The sequence below is a fragment of the Stegastes partitus genome, unplaced genomic scaffold, assembly GCF_000690725.1.
Source record: "Stegastes partitus isolate 25-593 unplaced genomic scaffold, Stegastes_partitus-1.0.2 Scaffold63, whole genome shotgun sequence".
NCBI classification, from domain to species: domain Eukaryota; kingdom Metazoa; phylum Chordata; class Actinopteri; family Pomacentridae; genus Stegastes; species Stegastes partitus.
This window is the reverse complement of record NW_007577794.1, coordinates 538,038-564,156: the sequence shown is the minus strand read 5'-3', so window position 1 is coordinate 564,156 and position 26,119 is coordinate 538,038. Positions and strand designations below refer to the sequence as shown.

The following is a 26,119-nucleotide window of genomic DNA, read 5'->3' as shown; positions in this document are numbered from 1 at the left end:
CACACACACACACACACACACAGCGCTAACCTGACTGTGCTGCAGTGTAAAGATAATTAGCATTTTTATTGAAAACGTATGGTTTATTAAGGAGGTATTCGTCTAGGAGGAAAGACGGTGTGTGCTCATGAATGTGTGTAATGTGTGTGTGTATGCATGGGACGCATGCACATTCACGTGCGCGTTTCTGCAGACAACGAGTGGCGACAGCAGCCTTACCACTATTATCTCTGATCTCCAATCAGCTCAGCCAGCTAAAGCCCAAGGTCATTTATGGACACAGACGTTTTCTCCTTTCTTTCTCCGTTATATTCTTTCTCTCCCTTCCTCTCATCCTCACCTGCCATTCCGTTTCATTATTTCATCCTGCGCTTCCCCCCCTCCTGTTAATTCTCTCCCTTACCTCCTCTGTATCTCTACCACTCTCCCCAACCTAAACCCTGTCCACCTCTCACGCAGTGTCTTTTATCAGTTAATTCATTCTTTCTGTTCCTCGTCTGCTGGCCTCGTCTAACCTATTTCTCTCTATCTCTGTTTCAGCTGTCGCTCTGCCGTCTCTCCTTCTGTCTCTTTGGTCATTTTCCCATCTTCCCTTGCTCTCTCTGGGAAACACAAAAATGCCTGCATATGTGCCCACACAAACACACACACACATATACTGTACATGCAAGTACACACACACACACACACACACACACACACACACATAGGAGTAAGGAATCCTAATGGCGAGCGATTTGTTTCTGCGATACACACACTTGCGCACTTCTCATGTCATCGTGATGAAGTTATTCCAAGGGTCCAATCTGACAGAAGTCTTTAATTGGACAGAGAAGAAGGTGATTTTATCTTTTAATTAGCTTTCCTACTGAGCCAAGTTCTATTGTCTAAAATAGACTGCATGGGTATTGCATAACATATCACTTGCTTTTCTGATTAATACACTAAATGTGGTAGTAGGCTAATTGCTTCATAACAGCAGTCAAGAGAGCCAGGGTATACTGCATGAAGATGAGGAAACGGATAGTCATAATCCCAAGTGTTCCTGCCTGGTTTTAATGATGAACATGAATGAAACAATACATATCATGTATCGGTTTCTGCAGCATATTGCGTATTTGTTGAGATTAAATCCATCCCGGTGTAAGAGTTGCTTCGGAGAAGCGCTTTGTACAGCAGTGAGCTAATGTATGGATATTTATAGAGCGCCTGCAGTGCTATGAGCACGTATACACAGGTGGCTAATTACTGCCAAAGCTAGCTGGCTAGTTTGGCACACGACCGCCACACACTCGTACCATAGAGAGCCAGAGAGAGAAAGAGGCAGCACTTGATTGTAGCTTTGGAAAACAGCCAAAAACCTGCAGTGCAGTGAGGAGAGATGAGGAGTTGTGAAGGTAGTGCAAGCCAAAAAAAAAAAAAAAAGGAGGGGTGATGGAGGAGCAAAATTTCCCTGAAAACTGAACCGTACATAATTTAATTACCTGTTTTACAACCCACTTTGAGAATTGTTTACAATATCTATGTGGTGGGGAAACATAGCAATTCTACTTAAAGCACTCAGGAAAAAAAAGTGAGCAGTATAAAGTTGTGTCCCATTGGAACTCAGCTCATTTTCTTTCCACGCACTCAGTTTTTGATGAGCAACACCTGGCCTCAGAGGTGATTGCTGGGGGTCAGGTGTTTACACTCAGCAAACAGTGCGCTTAATGTCGAGGGAGACCTACTTGAGTTATGGATGTCCCTCGATGTTACCGTCATTTGAGCGCGCTTACAACCAACACTGCCTTCAAATGCAAATATAATGATTTATTAAAGTTGCAGCTCGTATGCATTTTAGAAACGCGACAGTTTGAGCACACTGTCATATATTTCAGAAAACAAGCCTCCTTTATTGATTCATCTTGATTTACGGCAACATCTTTGAAATATTTCACCACTTAATGTCTTACAAAATGTATCTTTCACAACAATGCCGCTGACAGCATTGATTTGCTGTGTCAAGCGCGCCAGTGTGATCGTTGACGGCTGAATCTGCAGCCTGAATGTCAGCGAGCAGGAGTACCTTGCTCTACAGTTCAGACATTATTACGCCTTTCAAAGAAAATTGATTTCATAAATATTTGAGGAATGCAATATGAGGCCTCTGTGAAGGGTCGTGCCATGTAAAGCTTCAGGTATTCTCAGACAAAACAACGTGAAGTGTGGAGTCACGGTTTCCAAGGACTTATTTCACCTTTATAAATTTTCTAACATTTTTCTCAGCGAGGTTGTGAAACATTTCGCGTTGCTAAACACACCCACAGGAGCCAGCCGGTGGATTACATGTAGCGCTACCTGATCTAGCACCAACACTTTAAGTCGGTACACCAAAAAATGCTAATGTGCTGTCTTTCTCTCTTGTTTTCTGCTCAAGACTCCCTCTTCTTCACTGTCTTTTCCTCCAATGCTTCATATCCCTCACTACGTCCCTCCCTCCGTTAGCTGAGCTCTCTAATGACTTTGGTTTCAGATGCTGTCTATTTTTGCGGGAAGAAATGTTACCCCGACTGACCCATTGTTTATCAGATCAGCATGCTACTCCTCTCCCTTTGCACTCAGTTGTTCGTAAGCCGCTGTTCTTTACAGTGACAAATCTATGAAATAAGTAGTGCCGTATTTTCAGGCAGGCATAGAGTTATAGCAAAGATAAAGACTGAGCATACAGGCAAGTTTTGAATGAATGAGACGAGTGAAAACATACACTGGTACGCGCCCTTTTTTTTTTTTTTTTGGAAGCCTGCAAGTGTGTGCAGTGTGGGTGAGTGTGTGCGTGCTTGGTGGGGCATTAAGCAGGTATCAGGTTGTGTTTCCATCTGCTCCAGAGAGGGCTCTGATAGTCCTATTATTTAATCTGCTGGTCATTCTAGACGCCAGGAAAGAGCCGTTTAGCCAGACATAATTGAATGCTTCAGTGTGGGAGATCACCTTGGCCGTCTGTGTGAACCGTGGTGCCAAGGCTGTAGACAATGTTAGACAAAAGACTCAAAAGGGCCTGTGATTTCTGCAAGAGTTGAGGAAAAAAAGTAAAAGTTCACGGTATTTACATCTGGTCTGTCAACTTTGTGATTCATTATGAAAGGAAGGTCGATGAAAGGTTTGAATACTCTGATTTACCTAATACACAAAAAGCAAATGAGTATAATTTCAGTTGAAATGTTTTCAAAACAAGTGAGGCTTACGCTGATTTTTAAGCTATTTTTGTTTTTAAGTTAAATTGAGACATGACTAAATGGGATTTTGGCATAAATATGCAGAAATTAATCATCCATTTCCAACTTTGTATGTTTTCCTGTCTTTTATGACTATAACTGTTCCACCACAACGTTTATAGCAATAAAAACACGTCAACATTTTCCACATTACTTCTTCAACATAGATTTTACAAAAAAGGTCAAGTATCAAGATTCTATCGTATACAGAAAAAAACCCACATTTTTGAGAAAAAGTTATTGAGAAAGTCATATCCTTTCACGGTGTATCTTCTACTCAGTTCAGAATCTGCACTTATTGACAAATGTGTCCTTCCTCAGTACAATTGAAGTGCACTGTAATTTTGGCACATAGCCTTTTTTATTTTATTTTTTTTAACCAACAATTGAGATTTCACCTGCTTATCTGTTTTTTGGTAAGGTTTTCCACATTGACATGTGTCAAACATCAAATACAACTGCCAGTTGAGCAAAAATAAATTTTAATGCCAGTCGTGATAGAAAAGTTACTAGCTAGAGTTGGCACTGGGGAAATCACATGAGATTTTGCTTTTTCATACATCAGACACAGAAGCTGCATTTTACCTTTGCCTTTGGACAAACCCTCTAAGCTGGAATGTAGTGTAAAATAAACATCAAGGACAAAAAGATGTCTTTAATCCGTTAAGTCTCCGCGCAGATCCCTTATGCATTTATTATGCAGTGAGCGGTAACCTAGATTTTGGGGGGAAACTATGCTTACAAAAAAAAAAAAAAAAAACTGCACAGTTGTTTTTGTATTTTGTTAACATATCCCATGAACGTTTCACTCCAGTGAATATGACCTCCCAGTCTGTTACCACCTGGTCAAAGGTCATATCACCATCTGTCATCGGTTGAGATCCTCATCCTTCCTCCTTGTGAGTTTCCCAGGGAGTGATATCATTAGAACTTCCCATATAAACTTGCTCTGGCATCCAAGTACTCATGTTCATGTTAGTTTTAAAGAGCATGTTGCTGCTGATAAGACAGTATAAAAAAAACTGTCCAAGATCTTAAAATGGGATTATTTTAAAGACTGTGTGTGTATCTTGGATGCATTTCATTCACATGCGCCATATGAGGATGGATTCAGTGACTGACAACTGGTGGGAGTTACTTTAAAGACAGATAAGATCAAAAAAAGTTGAACTACTGAAAAAGAAGAGTACTTACTGTAGGGGACACATTCATACTGGACTTCCAGGTATTTGTACGTGCCAGGGCAGGGATCAGGGAAGACGTCTGGACCAGCCACCACTGCACACTGAGTACGGTTGTTGCATCTAAAATGAGAAGATGTTCGAAGAGGCAGATATGTTAGCTGAACACATCCAGATGCACAGGTACGTTAAATAGATGTAACTCAAACTAATTCACTCTAATGCAACAGTCCTGCAATAAATCCTGCTTTTATTGAGATTATAATATTTGGTTCATGTTTGGCTTGAACTGCGTCGCACTATAGAGAACGGTGTTTCTTTTATTGGCTTGATATAAATGAGGTGAACAAGTCAATCGAAACACCTGGAAGCATAACACGGCACAATTCAAACCGCCACAACCTGCATCATTCCAAAATGATCGTGCAGCTGAATCTGTGTCTCTCTAAAACAATTTTAACTAAAGCCGAACTTCAAAGCCTTCGCGAAGGCAGGATTTATTGCAGGGCCATTGTGTGAGACTGCATTAGTTTTTTACTAGGGCCAAAGCACTCTATAACACAATACACACATCCTGACATTATGTGATGTAATGTACAGTGAGATGTATTATATCCACTGATGCAATTCACCTCATTCACCCTGACACTCAAGAGTCATCTGTGTTTAAGGACCCTTTATGCTGACAATAGAGCAGACAAAGCGCCCTTACTAGTATACCTGGAGTGAACGTTACAGTAATGGAATCACTGAGTTCACTCGTACACAAGGTGTTCCACAGTGGATGGTGAATAGCTGTGGCACAAGGACACTTCTGAGGTGTGTGCCTGTGTGCATGTGCGAGTGTGCACGTGTGCAGCGGCGAGAACAATAACCTATGTCTTTAAGAGCATTTCGCCCCAGACTACAGATAATTAATTCTAATTGTCAGGGGGACCCTCTCCTCTGACACACAAAAAGTAAGTATTTCTCACTCTTATTAACACAGGTTACATAAGGCGGCACACCGTGTATATTCACTACGCGCCTGTGAGAGTTTATGTTTACATGCTTGTAGGTGTCGGGCTGTAAAAAAAAAAGGCACGCATGACATTTATGTGTAAGTGTAATTAAACATGCCAGGGCCACTCCTCGCTACCAAAGATGATTTGTTAGGGGACGACTGGAGGCCATAAATTATCACGATAGATATACGTAATAACATAAAAATGCTACCCCACTCTGAAGTGGCACTTTATCTCAATGGCACTTCCTGGTTTAAATAAATTATTGAAATAGCGTGAATGAAGAATACATTATGTACAAGAATAGGGACAAAGGACACACGAGAAGAAAAAAAAGGCTATTTTAAGGAGGCTGATGAGCAGTCTCTCTTCTCCTCTGAATATTTCCTTTCAATTAGTAGAACTGCTCTGTCTTTCCCTCTCTGCACACCTGTCAAACAGACGACATTTACATTAAAAACATTCAGATTCTCCCATTGAGATATTTTTAATGAGCATGATAAACCCCTCAAGTCTCTTTTCTTACAGTATCATTCAACAATTTGCATAATGAAATATGCATGAGAGCTAATTTAATTTTTAGTTCAATATTCACATTGAAAAAAAACAAAAAAAAACAGAGTAACTAATGTCGGCTACAGAGAACCACTTAACTGTGACATTTATTGGTGTCTATGGCTGACCAGTGTGACCGTGGTCAAGTGACGGGGTTATTGGGGTTTAAAAGGTTCAAAACTCTATGTGTCGCAATGTCTGTCATATTCTAATAACAATACCCACCCATCCTCTCGCCCTCCCTTCGTTTTTCTCGCCTCTGTGCTTTTTAATTTCTTGCCCCGGTGCCTTCATCATCGGTCACCTGTCATGAGTGCAAGTTGTGGACTTGGGGGGGGTACACAAAACTGACATGGCGCCACAACTTTGCTCACAACACCCATCGATGGATACAACTGGCCAGTCCACAGTGGTGAATCAGAGTGCGAAAAAAAAAACATGTCATGACCTTCCATGTTCCCTAGCTTAAAACCCACCCACCGGTTATGATGTCATCACGCTGGGTGATTAGAGCTCGCAGTTTCGCTCAAAACTGTGTGCTCAAAAGTGCTGCCACAGGTGCAGGGGTAGGATTAATTATTTCCACACGCAGACTTTCCGGAGGAGAAGAAGAACACCAGGCAGCACAGAGAAACCCAGGGGCTTTATAAAAAAATAACGCCGAAGGAAGAAGAAGAAGCAAAAAAGATCCAAGTGAACTGGGCAGTGCAAGCATGCTGGTATCAAAAAGTCAGCGTACAAGCAGGGCAAAATGCATAAATGAGAGAAATACAGTATGTTAAGAAAAAAGAACCGATGCAGGGAGCAGGCAGGTTAGAAGAAATAAAGGTGTAAATGGGTTCAAGAGAGCCAAAAGGGAGAAAATTTAGGTTTTGCACCAGCTGTGGGTATGTGTATTTGCGTGTTTATTTTTGCTTTACGATACTGAAAAACAACTCCGGCTCAGAACTTTCATGGCTGAGTCATAAAGCACCGAAGGTTATTGACTGGTATTTTAAATAAAGGGTATAGAGCAAAGATTCGACATAATCTCTCTGCGCGCTTATATCTCCGCTATCACTCCTTCTTTCTCTGTCTATTTTTGTCTGCACTACCTTTCTTTTCCTCCTCCCCACACTCTCTAAGCCAAGATAATAAACCAATTTCTTTTTTCAGCCTTTGTCTTCATCCTTCCCGCCTAGGAATGATTCCTCTCCGTTCCTCCTTCTTTGTCTCTCATTCCGACTGTCTGTTTTCTTCTGTCTGTTTATCTGTCTTAAACCCACTTAGCTGCAGTTTCCGAAGTCACACCCAGATATATGTGGTAGGCCTCTTATTGCTGCCATCGCGCTCTCTCTTTTCTGTCCCCTCTCCCTCCTTAATACCTTTCTCATCCCTGCCTCCCTCAGGGCGTCATCTTCAGCCTCCCTCTGTTTCTCCCTCGATCCCTCCATCCTCAGTAAAGCCTGGGCTGACGTCACCGTTCTGTCTGAGCCAGTAGTCTGAGTCAGATCCAAAAAAGACTCCCTTATGTCCCCGGTATACCTCCATCTCCCTCTCTCTTTTTTTCTCTGTTACTCTCATTTCCCTCTCTGCCAACATGTTTATCCAGCAGCCTAACAAAACATAAAGACATCAGCAAAAAAAAAAAAAAAGAAAAAAAAATCATAATTCACATCCTTTCTGCATTGTGACCCATGATTAATGAAAATGCAGAACATGCACACACACACACACCCCCACACACCTTTGCAACCTATTCTTTCAAACACCAAAATGGCTCAATATTTTTCCCGTGTGTTTTTCTTGGTGTTGGCAGAAAAGCTCCCATTTTTTTTTTTTTTTTTTTTTTAATTAGCATGACCACATCAAAACGAGGCAGTGGCCTGGATACCGCCTTGCCCGCTGGCTTTCTTCCTTGCAACATGCAACACACACACAAACGCACGCAAACAAACTATTCACTAACAAAGCCGAGCTGTGGCAGGCAGGGAAAGAAAAAGCTGCGATGCTGCAGTGGGTGCTGCTGTTGTTATTGTCTCTGATGTTTTTCACTTTGTTTGGCAGACCTCCCTTCACTCCATCTCTGTCTCTCTGTCTCCAGCCCTCATATAAACATAACTGACTGACTGATGATTTGATGAGGCTGACGCTGGCTGGCGGAGCGTCTGTGTGGGTATGTTTATGCATATGTGTGAGCACATGCATGTGTCTGCGAGCATATGTAAAATGGGCTAAACATTTGAGTGTGTTTGTGTGTGTGCACGCGCGGCTGTCTGCGTGTGTGTGTATGTGCTCGAATGCAGATGTGTTGAAGAACTATATAATTACAGAACAAGTGAGAGTCGGGAACTAATCCTCGCGAGTTGAAAGAGGTGTCTGAGAGTGACTGACGCACAAAGCCTCAGCAAAGTCCTCTGGAATCAACATACGAATATAGTCGCACCACTCCAGAGCACTCTCTGAGTCATCTACAACACTGTGTGAACATGCCTAATGCATACAAACTTTTTGGAAATGATGTCTTAACATCATGACCGCACATAGAACTGCAGCAGATTGTGATCTGTAGAAATGTGAAAAACATACAAACATCCCAGAACAGAATCGCACCATTGCATTAACTGACCACCATTTGAGTCTCTAAATGTTGGGTGTCTAAATTTATCCACTATTTAATGGCCTCAAAAATTCCACAAAAAAGTAGTATGTGTGGCATAAACACTACTTTCTGCCACATGTTACAGATGCCAAAATGACAATTGTGCAACTAAACAGTGAAAATACAAAATAACACCTGTACACTAGTGTCTGAAATCTCCATTGACTCATCACTATTGAGTGAGATATTGAGCCCGCCTTACAATATTGAGCAGAAGTGAGTACACGCCTGTGAAATATCACTTAAATTTTCAGCCTCAAAGCTGAACAGTTCTTATCTAAAACCAAAAACCAATCGTTTAAATTTACTATATCAAAATTACAATCCTCCTCAGCATGGAGTAAAATAGTGTTCTTCTGCCATTCTTAATAAACAAATTATATTGAGCTCTTTGCTAGACTGTTTTGTTGTTGTTGTTGTTGTTGTTGTTGTTGTTGTTGTTGTTGTTGTTGTTCTACCATTATCTTTAAAATACCGAAAACATGGTATTGAATTTAAGTCAGGCAACATACTCGGCCACATCATAGTTTTCCCTTTTATCTTCTTTAGTAGTTCTCTTTATCATGCTGGAATATTCCTCTTCGTCCAAGCTTTTGGAGACTGGGAGTCATCTTGCCAGAGAGTATTTCTGGTATATCCACAGGAATTCATGGTGCCATATGTAAATGTCATCTTCTCAGCAACATATCATTACATTCCCAACTGTGTTCCACTGTCGGGGCTATGCATTCACTGTGGTAAACCTAGCCAGGATCACACCAAGCATGCTTAAAACCCCTCCAACCTGGTCGCATCTGACCAAAGAATGTGTTTCAGTTATTCATCAGGCTTCTTTTGATGTTCAGCAAAATTTGTTCCAGGATTTTTTAGCAAAGTTTTATTTGCAGTTTAGCATCCATAGAGGGTGATGGTATGCAATGTGCTTGTTATGGTGCCAGTGCGGATCGCATCATTTCAGAAAGATGGTCACTGCAGCTTTGATTCGTAGTATAATGATGTGTTGTAGACGTCCTAATTACGACTGCAACTGTTTTGACAGGTTTTTAGTTGGCTACCAATCTACATTCTTTCCCATCTTTGGGAAGCCTTTCAATCAGATTCTTTACATTTTTCTGGAATTTCTATTTCACATGGAACCATGATGTGAATACAGTTGTCCTCAAATTTATTCATACCCTCCCATTAAAGAAGGAAAAAAACAACTGTCACTGAAATAAAAAAAAATAAAAATAAAATAAATAAATAAATTGACAAAAGTAATAATAAATAAAAATTCAATGAAAATCATGACATTGCTTTTGAATTGTGGTTCAACAGATATATATAAAAACAAGCAAACAAGCATGATGAGACCCATAAACTAATACCATTTGAGGAAAATGCTGCAATTAAGTGTTTTCTGTAACTCTCAATCAGAGTTCTGCACCTGTTGACAGGTATTTTGATTTTGGTCCACTGCTCATCAGCAACGTGCTCTAATTTGACAGTTTTGTTTGTTTGTTTGTTTGTTTTTTAATTATTTTCAACCACAATTCAAAAGCAATGTCTTATGTCTCTAAATCATAATTTAGCACATTTTTACTTATTACTTTTTTCCGTTTCTAGTTATTTGAGTGGCTATTGTGAATTTTGCCGTTTCTTTAATGGAAGGACATGAATACATTTGAGGACGACTGTATGCAGATCAACAGAACCCAGAGATTGAAAGTTGAAGCTTATACCTATATTGACCATAACATCAACAATAAATAACAGACAACCAAACATTGTCAGGTTGCATGTGTGCACAATCTTTGTTTACTTTCACTTGCACACATGAAGACAAACAGAAGCTATGAGAGTATGGGAAGCTAGCATAGACTGTATAAAAGATGGACGTCGCAACTGGCCCTGAACAATGAAGCCAACCCGGAAGTGTCAAAAACCTGCAATATCACTACGTCCGCTAGTTGCTGGCTCCAAAAATCCCTGGCACCTATAGACTTGAATTGGAAAAGAAGTGATCACAGATCATGAAATACCGCATTCCTACAGCTCAGGATTTTTTTCTTTTATTAGTTTTTATAGTCAAATCCAGAGATCAGGTGGCCAATCTGAAAATAAATCAATACTGAATTTTTTAAAAAATCAATACTGAAAGTTTAAAAAATCATCAAAATTTTGCGGCGCAAGGGGCGTGGCTGGCTTGACTGACAGTCGGCAGCGACGATGCAGACGAAGCGAGCAGAAGGTGATAAATGTGGGCGGGCAGAGAGGGCCTGCCTCTCAATCCGTCTGACCAATCGCTGCTCCTATGGTTCTGCCCCCTATGACGATTTTTGTGTCACTGGCTCCAAAAATCCAAGATGTCAACCAGGAAGTAGCAAAACCCTGGCTTCATTTTCTCAGTGCAGAAACCAACGGGTGACATCACGGTAGCTACGTCCATCTTTTATACAGTCTATGGAAGCAAGCTAGGTCTAGTGGCCTAGCCGGGTTACTACATCTTTTGTGTCCATTGTGTGATGTACACTGGCCCAAAAAGGTTTTTTTTTGTTTTTTGTTTTTTCTATACACAATTGGTGAAAAAAGAAAAAGCTGTAAATGTAACTTTACAATCCAGAGCATCACAGCCCACCCGATTCTCTCTATTCTAAAAAATCTGACCCATTCGGTGCAGTAACATTTAGAAAGCCTGGAAAAGCCTTTTGAAAACTATTTTATTTTATCTAGTTTGTTAGCTCATTTTATTCCATTTATGTGTGCATGGAGTCTGCAGGAAGTAAACAACCAGCTCAACTGAAGAAAAATTGAAGTGAGAAGAAGCCAACAAAAATAGATCGCGATTTGCTAAACTTAATTTTATTCACCACTACCTACTATAAAGCCAGCTATAAAGTGTACTATACTGACAAACAGTAAACAATTCCAATATGTTCATTTTGAAAGGTCTATTGTTAGACATCGAGGAAGCCAATATATTCAAGAACACAGATTTTAATCCTTGAACAGTTTTGCAGTGCGTTTCGTAACTACATTACTGAGCGTCATTTGGCTTCTCTTTTCACACCAGCAGGAACCTTGACGGTTCAGAATATTGAGAAATCTCTTGGTAGAGCTCCCTCAGAGAAAATGCAATATGGACTCGTGGTGCACATAATGTCACCATCTTATTTTTCTCGGCTTGTTCACCCATACTGTGAGGTAACTTGCAGAAAACAGACTGGAAAAACATTTTCTGCTTTTGACAGCTGGACTCATACATAAACCCAGAATCAGGCAGTGTACAGAGCGACGCGAGGTGGGGATGTTTGGGGGTGACTCAACACAAGGTGAAATTATTTGAAATGAAAATTTGAAGAGTGGAAAATAAAGGAGTTGATGAAATGAAAATGAAAACTGCATAATGATATTCAGATATGTATTACATAAATGTGTTTGCCTTGTGACCATGTTTCGACTTTCTTTAATTCAAGAACACATTTTGTTAAAACAAAAACATTTAATTAAACACGACTTGAAAAAAAAACTATGGCTAGATAATACCACCATAAATTACAGGATATCTAACATTATCTGTAAAAAATACAAAATGAATAGAAAAGTATTTCCATGTTACTCTGAGAAGAGATTAAACTGGGAAAAATTAGGGAGTTGAGCGGTTGTAAAAACATTAAATATAAGACAGTTTGCAAAAACACCAAAAGGAAGAGGCAGAGAAGATTTCACAGGGCTCCTTATGTCCTGTGGGAGTTCAGGAAACCCATTTGACAGCAGACAGAGCATAGTTACTGTATCTCGCTACAGGATAAAAAGCTGTTAGGCTGGCCACTCTCTCCCTCAGCCTCACACACACACACACCACATATGAGATTCCTCTGCTACTGGCCTCGTTTCTGCTTTATTAGCTCCCTGATGTGGTTATACACACATATACTGTGGGGCTGTTTGGAGATGGACAAATGGAGTGATGGGAATGGATGGCGAAACAGGAGAACAAGAAAGGGCAGGAACTGTGAAAAGATGCAGAAGAACTGGGATGTAGTAAGTAATTGAAGAGTGACGCAGGGACTGTGATTGACAGAGGTAAGACAAAGGGAGCAAGAGACAGGTGCCTGTGTGTTTGTGCAGGTCTGTGTATACGTCTGCCATGGGGTATAGTGAAGCAGATGCATCACATCCTGTGCCAGCACCACCATGCCACACTCATGAAGAAATGACAGATCTGTCTCTCCCTTTGTCTTTCTCCCACACACATGCACACAAACATTAACAAACTCCACGGCGGTCCCTGAATGTGTTTCTGTCAGCTCTCGAACAGCCTGTCAGACAAGCCACAGGTAAAATAACGTTGTTTTCCCTACTGGGAGAGAAACTTTGAAATGTGTTACATTATTAATATTTGGCTGGAGGATGCCACTCGCTCCGATTTTTTTCCTACTCTATCTGAGAATGTCAAATGTCATTTTTGACACATACTAGTATATACTTTGCCAAATATATATGCATATGTACCATTACTACTGCATGCTATATGTCCAGTTTGCAGCACCTCATGGTTTCCCCTGTCATTCTTGTGCATGCGCAGTATAAAATATGAATCACATCCTGAAAAACATCAATGACACAAAATGACTGATAGAGAGGTGATCTGAAACCACTCAAGTCAAGTGAACTTGAACGGTAAATAAAATTTTGATTCTGAGTCCAATCCAACAAACCGCAGTCAAGTAAGTGAAATCAGCCACTGACACGTAGCTGTGAACAGATTTTTTAAAAATCAGCAATTGCAAGCTTGCTCTCGGCATGCAGAGGAACATTTCTATGCAAATGGGAATCAGTGCATACATTCCTGCAGTCTGCATAATGCCTGTGACATTGTTAAGGCAGCATATGATATGAGAAAAAAAATGTCAAGGTGACAACACAATCTGATTTCAACATGGCGGCCGAAGATGTCTGAATACTGGAAAGAAACTGCATGTGTGATACATGTTAATTCAGTCTTTGAGAATGACCTATTTTGTTGGTATATCATACTTGATTGTTTTTGGGATAATGAACTGCTTAACAAAAAAAACTAAAAAAACTTCCTAAAATAATAATAGTGTGTCTTATCATACACAGAGGCACACAAACACTTTTTCCCTCTATCTTCTTCGCAGGCTGACGGCCAAGTACAGTTTTTGAGCTCTGCCATCTCTCCTCTCCTCCCCTCTCCTCTTCCACCAGTAACCATGGCAACTTCCACGTCGTCCGATTCCAGGACACACTCGGGGAGTCTTCCTCCCGATTCCACCTAGCAACATTCCTTTGCTGATATCCCAGTGTTTCTTTCAGCCTTACATCTGTCTGTGGATTTCTCTCTGTGACACCTTCATCTTCACAGTTTAATCCAAACCACCTGCTTACACAAACTCCAAATCCTCCTAAAAGCTAAAAGACAAGTAGCATTTCAGACAGCTGGGTTGTCTTCTCCTGATTGGTGAAAAGCGGAGGAGAATGCAAGACACCGTCGCCGTCGAGACAGCACAGCCACGCCACATCGAGACATGCAGACTTGTAGGATTTAGTCAGCCTCACCTCATGAAGCACAGTAAAAAAAAAAAAAAATCAGAATGTTGAGCATGAGCAGTGGGGAGGAGGGTTGTTCCTTGTGTCCTGGTTTGGATTTGTCAAAGTATCAAGTCAGTCAGGTAGTCAGTCACTGTCTACATGCCAGCATGTCTAAGGCACTGATTCATGTGCTATTCTCTGGATGTGTCAGACTTTGTGTGCGTATGTGGGGGAGAGAGAAAGAGAAAGTGTGTGGAGTCTGGGCCGTTCTCAAACCATTCTTATGCAGCCATGTAGCTTTGGTGCTCGGTGAAGCATGATAACTAAGGTTAGCAGAGCTGCGGTGACAGGAGAAAAGGGTCAGACAGCGGAGACTTTGACATGTGGAAATACAGCGGTTTTTGGAAAACAGCACAATTGTCAGTCAGGGTGAATGTATATTTGTGCATGAGTGGGTGGATAGAAGAGGAGAATGTGTAAGGAATAATTTATTGATGAGATTACAAAGGAACAAATGCGTTCATTGCTGTCACATATTTGAAGAAACGTTTCTGTATATGTATTTCAGTGTATAAGAATGTGGCACACTTTAAGGTATCTTTACTTCTATGCATCCATAGATGCGTAGAGTGTGTGTGTGTGCATATGTATGTGTGTGGGCCCTAATTACCGCACTGAGCAAGGGTGACAGTTGGGCCCCCAGTGTGCCGCAGGGCATCTCCTGGAACTGTGGTGAGAATATGAGGGTGGCAGCACATGCACTTGCATACACCAAGACACGCGCGCGCACACACACACACACACACACACACGCACACACACACACACGCACATTAAGTAGGACATTTCCAGATATGACCTAATTCAGCGGGAAGCGGGATAGTTAATGGAGGGACGAGAGAAGAAGAGTGAGCAGATGGAGACTGAAAAAGTCAGAGAGAGATATAATAACTAGATATAATTGTTAATATCCTGGTGAGTCCAACTCTGTAAGACATCGCACATACAAAACACAGTCACAGCCTCAACTGCCTCAGTGCAAAACTTCAGTTTACCAGATAATACTGTTTTTGTACTTAGAGTCACTGGGTTGGAATAATCATCAAAAGTGTGAGATTTATGTAAGGTTTAGAGCATTTATTTATCGATGTCTCTGTCATTATCTGTTCTGTCTCTCCCTTCTTCTCCTTCTGTCTTCGCAGAGATGGATTAGACTCAAATGGAGAAGACAGATGAAGTGAAGGTACGCCTGGAAAAAAAAGGTGCCAGACTGTATGGCATAGTTCAGTGGTTACACAGTCTTAGACTGCAGTGCACAACTAACACTAGATTGCAGTCTATGATTCAAGTGGTTTTCTATAATTCAGAGAGTCAAAGAAAAAGAACTTCAGAGGTTTCTTTACAGTCTCCCGCGTGAATGGTTCAAACATGGTGGTGCATGCTCACTGACACACACACACACACGGACGCACGCACGCACGCACGCACGCACGCACGCACACACACACACACACACACACACATACAGGCATATGTTCTATACATATACACTCAAATGCTTCTGCACACTAGCAACCTTGCCTGGTGCTTTGAAGGCTGACACTCAGTTCTAAAGAGGCAGGCTGCCAGAAGAAGTTCACCAAGTTAGGAACTGATGAGAAACTCTCTGAATTCCTTCTGAGCATGTTTTCGTGTGTGTGGGCAAGAGAGCACGTGAGCATGCTTGCATGAATAAATATGGATGTTCATATGTGTGTGTGTATTTATTTCTGCATATGCACACAGAGGATTGGTGCATAGTTGTGTGTTTGCAGCGATAGTTCCTAGGGGCCACTGAAGGTTTAATCTCGGGACTCTGGATGTCTCTCTGGCCATTAACCTGAGTGCAACTGGTCAAAATAAGGCTAAAATATGGAATACGATATAAAATACAAGAGGCATGCTGCAACCCATAAACCCCCGCACTACAGCCTCAACCCCACCTTTCCGCAGAGCTGGGGAAAGAAAAAAGCAAATGGAAAAACAGGAAAGGCAGTGAAAGCTAAAACAGATGGTGAGAGAGAATGGAAAAGTGACAGTGAGGGTGAGAAATACAGGGTGAGAAGCAATTTGAGGAATGAGGAGATGGGGGGAGAAAAAAAAAGATGAAAAGGGAGTGACAAAAATTGAGATATCAAGAAGGTGACAGATAGGAGAATAATAAATGAAGCATGTTGTTATTTAACACTTCCAAAAGCAAGGAAGGGAAAAAGGGGAACAGAAATGGGAGAACAACTCCCCACCCTTGTCTTTCTTGTGCAAGTGGTTTCCTTTTGTGTTGAGGGACTTCTTCAAGAAGGATGGAAAGAGAGAAAAGGAGGAGAGACAAAGAAAGGGAGAAGGGCAAACAAGGTGGGAGAGGTGGTATAGAGGTGTCAAGGGAAAGTGTGTTTGAAGTCCAGAAGTAATTTTCTAACACGATAGCTGTGGCAGAGGTAGCAAAACAGAGTTTGTGTGCTTGTGTGCACTGTCTACACATTCTTCAGACTGTCCACACTTGCAGCCTCAAGTGCCTGACTGCATGTGTGTGAGATTAAGAGGCAGAATGAGAGAGAGTGCACTGAAAGGTACTTGGTCCATGAAGCACTCAAGTATCAGTAAGGGACACGAATGCATTGTGAAACATCTCCGTAGAGGCGATCAAGTCATTTTTATGTGAATAAATTGCTATAACTTGTAGGCATTTCAACATTTTGGTTTGCAGTTCTCTCTCTCTCGCTCTCTGTGGAGAACTGAATAACCAACCTCCAAATGTTTCTGTTGTCCTGATACACACAAATCCACCTCAACAATAAAACTACCATATGCACATTGTGTAGGTCCCCCTCATGCTGCTAAAACAGCTCTGACCTGTCAAGTATCGACTCCACAAGACCTCTGAAGGTGTCTTGTGGTATCAGCCACCAAGATATTAGCAGCAGATCCTTTAAGGCCTGTTGAGAGGTGGGGCTGCCATTAATTAATCAGCACATCCCACAGATACATGATCGGATTGAGACCTAGGGAATTTGTAGGTCAAACACCTTGAATTCTTTGTCATGTTCCTCAAAAGTTTTTCTTGAACATTTTTTGCATGTGGCAGGGCGCATTATCCTACTGAAAGAGGCCGATGCCATCAGGGGATACCATTAACAAGAAGGGACAGACAACAATGTTCAGGTAGGTAGTACGTGTCAAAGTAGATTCCGCATCAATGTCAAGGACATTGCTCAGAGCATTGCACTGCCTCTGCTGGCTTTCCTTCCTCCCATAGTGCATCTGCTGCCATTTCCTAAAGTAACGGATGCACACACACAAACATACCCAGTTGTAACATCGCGTAAGATAAAACATGATTCCTCAGACCTGGCCACCTTCTTTCACTGCTCCACGGTCCAGATGTGATGCTGATGTGCCCATTAAGTCGCTTTTAGCTGTGGACAGGGGTCATAATGGGTACTCTGACCAAGCTGCGGAATCCCTTATGCAGTGACCTACTATGATGCACTGTGTTCTTTAACCTTTCTGTACATTTCTTTCATAGCCAACACCAAGTTTTTCAGCAATTTCTGCTATCAAAGGTCATTTGTGTGAGCAGACCCGCCTTTGTTCCTCACATGCATCAATAAGCCTTGGATGCTTATGACCTGCTGGTTCACCAATTGTCCTCCATGGGACCACTTTTGGTTGGTACTAACCACTGCATACTGGGAACATATGTTCTGACTTTGTCATCTAGCCATCACAATTTGTTTTTTGACAAAATCGCTCAGATCCTAACTTTGCCCATATTCTCCTCTTCCAACACATCAATTTCCAGAACTGAGGCTGGATGCTGTAACAAGATAACGTTTTTCACTTCACCTGTCAGTGGTTTTATTGTTGTGGCTACTCAATGTAACTCTTTCTAGCATTACTTGGATGTATTCTTCACCTAACCAAATCCTAGCTGTATCTAAAATTTGTAGCTTGGAAAAATACCGTGATTACAGCGATTTTTAAAAAACACATATAGAGTGCAGTTAAGGAGACTTGTTCCAATGAGGTGGTTTAAAAAACAATCCAAACTAGAATTCTACATGCATTCCCTAATTTTCTATTAATGGCAAAACCTAAACATCAATATATTGTGCAAGCTGCAAAACAACTTAGAACTAAGAATTCTCAGTAGCCATTTTGAAATGGAGGCGCTTCAGTTCAAAACCTGATAAAACAAAGTGAGTCATTGAACTGAGGCCAGTATATCACTAAAACAGATTAAGCGTAACTTTCATGGCCACGGCTTCGTTTCCCCTTCAACCCAGTGTATCCCAATGGGGAGATAATCTGGGAAATGCAGCGGTATCAGGTCCTTTCTAGGTTGCCTGAGAAGCCTTGTGAGACCCTCTGGAGATATGAGGCTTTGATATCAAGACCAATTACGTGGTATGGGCACACATACACACACACGCAAGCACACACACAAACATACACACATAGGCATGCACGCATTCACAAACACACATGCACACACTCCTTCGCCTTGGAGAGTGGTAGAGAGGAAAACAAAGAGAGAATGTGATACTGAGGAAACACTGGGCAGGCGGAACATGCTCTGATTTTATCAGCCAGTTGAGCTGAGCTTGAAAGCCAGAGACGATACAGACATAGAGGGAATGAGAGAGTGGAAACCAGACAGGCTGAAACAGACTGAAGAAGAGAGAGATGTGTGAGTACTGGGAAGAGCTGAACGCACATACACACAATCGCACAAAAAAAAAAAAAAAAAGAGACCTCGCAATGTGCAAAAGCCCCGATGACGCTTTCAGTGCGCATTAACAAGTGCACAAACACATACATCGGATATGTGCATCAGCACAAGCTCAAAGGTTCGCTGGGTGAATTTATGTGTAACACTGGTGCTTTTAAAACACACTTGCCGCACGCATGAGCATATTTGAGCTTTGTTTCTGCGAACACACAGTGCTGTGTGTGTCGACGTGCAAAAAGGCTCACTCACAGTCTCCTGCACAACACGCATGCACTGAGATATATGTGATAAACAGTTGTTTCCGGTCTGAGTCACCTCCACAGAGGATCCCTCAAGATTAAGTTTGGCCTCTGGCTCTGCTAATTGGAGCTTAAAGTCTGGTGTAGCCCCTGGGCAGTGTATGCTGTGTGTGGTACATGCTGTGTGTGTGTGTGTGTGTGTGTGTGTGTGTGTGTGTGTGTGTGTGTGTGTGTGTGTGTGTGTAAATTGTGGATCGAAAGGGCTGTAGAAGAGTGGCCACACAAACTGCAGCTACCAGAGCGAGCGCAGAGGACCAAGCCAGGCCAAAGCAATCGCAGCAGAGCTCCACCACATGACACAGACAGGTGGTTTGATAGAGAAACAGAGGAGGGAGCGGGAGCGGGGAAGATGGCAGCAATGTTGAGACAGAAGAAAAGATGAGAGGGAAAATAATGGGACAGCAGGAAAGAACACTCAAAGTCAGAGTAGCACGTGATCTGAAAAATTGAGATACTAATGGTGACATTAATGAATAATTTATCTCCAGACATTCTCATTACAGAGAGCATTGCTTTCCCCTCATTGCTATTTTCGTCCTGCTATTATTTTCCAGTTAGTTCTCACCATCATACCTGCCTAATACAAAAAGTTGATATGGAAGATTGCAGAGACCATAATGATGCAAAAGACCAGCACAGATAACCAAAAACAAAAGACTACTTCTCCATATTTAAAGGTAGTAGTAGGAAAACTGGTAATGGATCTCTTGGACCAAGTTTTTACAATATGTTGATCATTAAAAAAAATCCAAATGATTCAAGCTTTAAAAGCGCTCTGTCTTGGTATTACAGGTTCATTCTCAGATGAGGAATGAAAGCAGCTTTTGTCAGATTCATAAAGTATTATTATATTTTGCAGGCCAAAGAAAAACACACTGCTTTTTCCATACAGGGGTGAAAAGTGGAAACATAATTTGCTGATGCTAATTTCTACTTTGCATATTAGTTATGATAATCTTTTGTTTATAATGTAACACAGTGTAAAAATGTAAAAAAAAATAAAAAATAAAAATGTAGGTTTAGTGAATCATTACTGAAATGCATTTCAGTCACATATGCTAGTATTTACAACCCTAAAATCATATTTATATGTACCATCTAATTGCCCAGTTTAGGCGGCATAGACCCAGCTTGTCACGTCAAAACATGAGTGGGAGTCAGACCATAGTTGGCTAAACAAACTGTGATATGGAACTATATGTAAGTCTTAATGTATAAAATTCATGTCTTATTAGTGTAGAATGTTACAGCCATAAAGTCAACATCCTAGCAATTGCTTTACTATTAAACAATCAAGTATCCTTTGATGAATGATAAACTGCTAATATGTGAAGCTCTTCACAGGGCTCCAGCTGCAGCGCTCCTAACAGCATTGTCAAGAGAGGAGAGTTGTAAGACAATTTCCAGAGATCAAATAAAAATTTACAGTTAGAAATAGCATATTTTAGCCATGTGTTACAAAACATTTATAACCTGCGAGTCTGCTGCTCCCACATACTGTGAGTTACTACAGTTTATTCATAGAGAGTACTTTGACCGATGTATTCTGCTACTAGCCAATATTAAATTACTATAAATTGTTACGAGTGCCAGGCAGCTGTGTTGTTCTGTGTTGTTGTTTTGCCTGTGTGTAGATAGGTGCATCAGTGCGTGAGCGTGGCTGTGTGCATCGTTTGTACGCTTCAACCACCTCCAGGGATAGTGAGGGTCGTGAGTTTCTGGCACTGTTATTTCAGGCGTCGTGGGCTGAAAAGTTTAGGAACCCCTTGACTTGGAAAAGTAAGTAGAGCAATTCAAAAAGTTCTTGTTTTGGCTCAGTGTTAGCACCATGAGTCAGCCATGCACGTTGCACCTAAGTATACCATGGGACAAACGCAATTAACAAAGCAATACACTGAATGAATTATGCAAGCTGCGGTTGTCCAATTTTGTTCTACCGTCGTCGGAAAGTGTGAAATGTTCATCGCAACCACTCTATAGAAGCATCAGACACTGGGTTGCATACTGTGACGTGTGTTGGTGCATTCCACATCGCTCATTTACTCACACACTAACCTGAGTGACATGATCTTGTATGCATCGGGCAGGTAGCACCGCGTATTCTCCATCTGGGCGGGGTCCGAGTCGCAGATCTTGTCATCGGTGCGGCCGTAGTTGGCACTCTCAATCATGATGACATCTGTGCCCGGGCAGCGTAGTTCGATGGGGTAGGACTCACAAGACAGCTCCCTGCGGACTACTGCCATGGGGATAGGGGCACGGCCATAGACTGGACAAACAAACACACAAAAACATACATTGGTACTGGGGCGGTGACAATTGTCTATCCTACTTGCTTAAATACTGGAATACCAGACCTATTTGTCGAGCTGTCTTTAATTTATGTGCACTGGAGGCCTAAATTGTAACAAGAATGGATTGTGCTCAACTAAAGCTGTATTTGTACCCTTGTCATATAGACTTAATTATCCACACTATATGAAAACAATAGCATCACAGAAGGGCATGTCCAGAGTCGCAAGTGAACCGACTTGGTAATTACTGTTTTGCAGTTTTAGACATCATTCTAGATACAGAGTAATTGCCTGGCAATTTCAATAGACATTTAGCGCTGCAGAGATTATTCAAAGATGGAAATGCCTAATTATTCTCAGAAGTTGCAAATTTGATGCATACATTCACTCACTCTGTACTGAAATAGGAAACATGTCATTAATTCCAATGAGACTGAATCTTACTGAGGTCTCCTAGATCTTTTTTTCTTTTTTTACTGCTTTACTAGCTTGTCTTCGGTGCCACAACAGCTCCATTGCCATTTAGAGACAAAAAAAAAAAAAAGCATAGTACCTACAAAATTCAACATGCTGCAACTCTTTCATGTGCCTTCTTTCTTTTAATTACGTGTTATATTAAAATACCTCATACATATTTTCAAGAGATTAAAATTGTGTTACAAAGGGATAGGACTGCTGTGATATCGTTGAAGCGGGGCGAGATGTTCCCAGGGATTTTAGTTGTTGTGGTGCAGCTTGGATGTTGTTTTTCTCTGTTCTTGAGAGCAGTGATCCCTGGGAGCATGAGCCGTCATCCCTTGATAGATAGGTTATCAGCTGAGGTTCTCACTTGTGTTGTTTGGTTTTGTCATCCCTTGCCACTGCTGTAATATTAATAGGGAGGTTATTATGTTTAACTTTATAAATTTTACTGCATGTCAACAGCTACGTGTGCCTAATGCCACCGCCTGAGAATGTGATGCTATATCCTGTGCATGATACATATTCTGCATTTTCCCTGTTGAATAAAAGACATAAAATATATTAAACCCAGTCTAAACGAGTGTCCGTAGCATGTAGCGAAGGCTCAGTGATTTATACTGCTTGCTGTTACATTTCATCCTTTTTTTTAATTAAAGAAAACATCCTGTCAAAACCATCACTCACACACACGCACATGTGTTTACCTGTGCACGTACGAACACACACCTATGATCCACAGACGCAGACCTACAGCATCCCTAGAAAAGCGAGGCACGGCACCACCTCCCTCGCTCTCCCCTGTCACGGTAACCATAGCAACCCTGTCCTCCCTCCCTTGGCTCTCTCATTGGTTAGACGAGCGTCATGGTTACACAAATGCAGCAAAGAATCTGAATGAGCTCAATGACACTCTGCCCGGGCTCAACTTAATACTGCCCTTCACCACATCGCACGCACGCACGCGCGCGCACACACACGTATGCATACAAATGCTCTGAGTGATGGAATGCGGAGGTAGAAATTCACAGCCGGTGTAGCCAATATCTGTGTGGTTGCTGCTACCTGAGGGCACAACATTGATAATGGCAGGCACTAGCTTGGAGATAAGACTGATATATAAATGACATTTACTGAAAATGTCCTCTCTAATAAACAGACACATGCGCGCACACATGCCTACACCACTGCAGGCTATGATTAGACCTTAAGCACACATTCAAACAGGATGTGCGTCCCGGTGATAGCTGAGGATTTGAGGGGCAACATGTGTTTTTTTGTGTGTGTGAGAGGGGGGCGCTTAGGGCACTGGGTCAGTGTTGTGTTAATATAGCTGTTAGTTTGTTAGATTTTCAATGGCCACATTATGACTGCCTTTGTGAGCATGAATATGAATTTTGAAGAGGGGGTTAATTGAAGCGCGCAGGGGATCAATACGCAGTATTGTAAGGCAGCTGTCTAGACTCACTTTGGATCAGATGTCTTACAGTGTTGCCTTACAGGGTCCCCACAGGGCATAAAGCGAGCATTATGACACAAGCACACACACACACACACACACACACACACACACACGCACACAATTCAAATGAAGAGTCTATCTGTAGTCCAATTAAAAACCACTCTGCCTTCATAAGCAGCAGTAAATGCTCTGATTCACACACGCCATCCTTTCTTGTCTGTTACCTTCTAATTTATCTTTTTATATCAGCTGCCTCACCTATAAAACTGAAGTGTTTAACCTGCCCCAGAAGGACTTCCTCCACACTGCACATATGTGGAGCATCTTCACACTGCACCTCTTGATGCAAACACACTACCACACATGTAGCATGTGATGTGTAGCTCTCCGTCCCTGCCTACAGGTAATAACGTGTGAGCTGGCAAGTGCATGTTAATGTGTCTGTCATTAGTTGTGTAAGTGGTGACAGAAACTTGGCAGCCACAGGCAGTACAGACAATCTTATTCAGACACTCTCATTGCCTCAGGGGGCTGAAACAAAAGGATATCGATTTTTACATTTGGGCCAAGAACAAGAGAGTGGCGAAAGAGGTGGATAGATGGAAAGAAGGAGAAGAAGAGGGTGAGAAGGAAAGAGGAGAGAGATTTAAAAGGTGATCTCTCACTTGAACTGACAAAGCATTTGGCCAGTGCTGATTTCTGAAATGTGGGTCTTCTGAGTTAGAGCAGAAAAGATTTTAAAAGGTACGAGTCGCTAGCAAAATTCTGTTTTTGTATTTATTTTTTTGGCCGATAAATCCCACAAAAAAGAGCAAAACTAAATATGTATTGATCGCAATAAGTATTGTTAGGGTAGCCAAAACCTGATACAGCTTTTTTTAACTTTGTACTTTAGGTTTAATCACATATAGATCACTGCTCACTGAATAAATGCTCGGTGGAGGCGTTGGAGTTGACAGTCAGCGTGCGGCAGGAATCTGTACAATCCATTCTGTGCAATTATTTCGAGGAAAACTTTTGGCCAGAGACTCGCTTCCTTTGAGATAGTTGTTCAAGGTCCCTGACTAAAAAGTTGCTTAAATAAATGAATATGCAGATGGTTTTCTCTATTATTTTGTCCAAAAAGCTATTACAAGCACATCATTGAGTTACACTGTTGCACTGGGTATCATTTATAAAAATCTATATATTATTACTGATGAATAATAACTGTTTTTTCATGAGGATGACCTGCAATTTAGTAAGAAAAGTATTCTTCCATGGCTGAAAACAGTTTTCAAACTGCGTCAAGCCTTCTAAGAAATTACCTTTATCTAATTTTGTTTTAATTTCATGTGTGTATGTATTAGCAAATAGCCTAGGGGCTGAGGGTCACAGACAAGGTTGGGGAAACAATGTTTTTAGTTATGGTCTTTTCGTGACACCATTTGGTAAGTAAAGTACAGAATAACAACAGCCTTTTTCTTTATCATCATGAAGTGTCCATGTGTTTGCTGCAGTTTGTTTGTGGTCCATTACAGTGATCTTTACTTTTGTGTTATCTTCCGAGCACCAACGTGATCAACAAGTCAACTCAGGTAAAACCAAAAATACACTCTAAGCCCCGGAAAACTGTGATTTTTGTTTGAAAATTCATGTTTTTCTTTATATTTGTCTTCATAACCCTTGAATAATAACAAGACATGGCTCGCTGGAGAAGATGGAGTGCTTCCTGTGTATCCTCAAGCTAAACTGTCTTTGTTTCAACTAATCCTTGCTAAGTATAAACTGCATGATTTGCATATGTCGACTTATTCTTTAGACATTGATGCAAATACCTTTGACTGAAACTCATCTCTCGGTGTTAAAGCAAAGCCCTCGTGTGTTTGTGTGTCTGAGTGGCTGCCTGTGAGCACTTCTTGTGCGCGCCTTGTGTGTGTGTGTTCACGCATGTGCTTTTAAGACGGATCTGTGTCCATGTGGGTGCAATATTTCAGTGTTTAGAGTACATCATCTGTGAGCATGTATGGCAGCAGGCATGTGAACAAGTACATGCTTGAATGTGCCTCTGTGTGTGTGTGTGTGTGTGTGTGTGTGTGTTACACAGTGTGATTGACAGCAGCCATTAATAGGATTAAGTCCAAGTGGGCCAGAGCTCCCTCTTGGAGTCTTCAAAGCCCACCGTCACAGGGGAGAGGAGGAAACATACAGATGACCTACTGGGGCTCCATCTGCACTGTGTATGTGAGTGTAGTGTAAAATTGTATGTATGTGTATGGGAAATAATCGTGCACAACCATAAGCTGGATGAAACATGTTAATGAAAAAGTGTTTGGTTTTACAGCTGTAGAGTTTCTACCAGGTACTTGGGTGTGTGGGAGAGAACAAGGAGTTAAAGCCTTCCGATAAATATCATACTTCAGTTTGTAGTTTGGGTGTATCTGTTTTTCTTAAATAGTAGATGAAAACAAGTGGAAACCAAAAGTTATTGTAAATTACAGGCTGCAAAAATGCGTTTGCAAGTGGAGATTTGACTGCAAGTGTTATAGATTTATGCAGAGTGAACAGAGAAATAAATAAAAATTTAAAAAAAAAAACACTGCTGAAATGGAATTTGTTGCAACAGCACTGCAACAAATACCATCTCCTTTTCTGTAGAAACTCCAGCAACAGGCCTTTATGTTAGCAGAC

At 41.4% G+C, this 26,119-nt stretch overlaps 1 protein-coding gene across 7 annotated transcripts in view; it reads right to left on the bottom strand.

The window, feature by feature from the left end:
- Positions 1–26,119, bottom strand: part of adgrl3.1 (adhesion G protein-coupled receptor L3.1) — a 115,263-nt gene that overhangs the window by 59,706 nt on the left and 29,438 nt on the right. For all 7 annotated transcript variants that reach the window (XM_008276002.1, XM_008276000.1, XM_008276001.1 and 4 more), the window contains 2 exons: positions 21,290–21,503; positions 4,446–4,555 (listed from right to left, as the gene is read on the bottom strand). In XM_008276002.1, the coding sequence (XP_008274224.1) occupies positions 4,446–4,555; positions 21,290–21,503 (324 nt within the window). The remainder of the gene's footprint in view (positions 1–4,445; positions 4,556–21,289; positions 21,504–26,119) is intronic.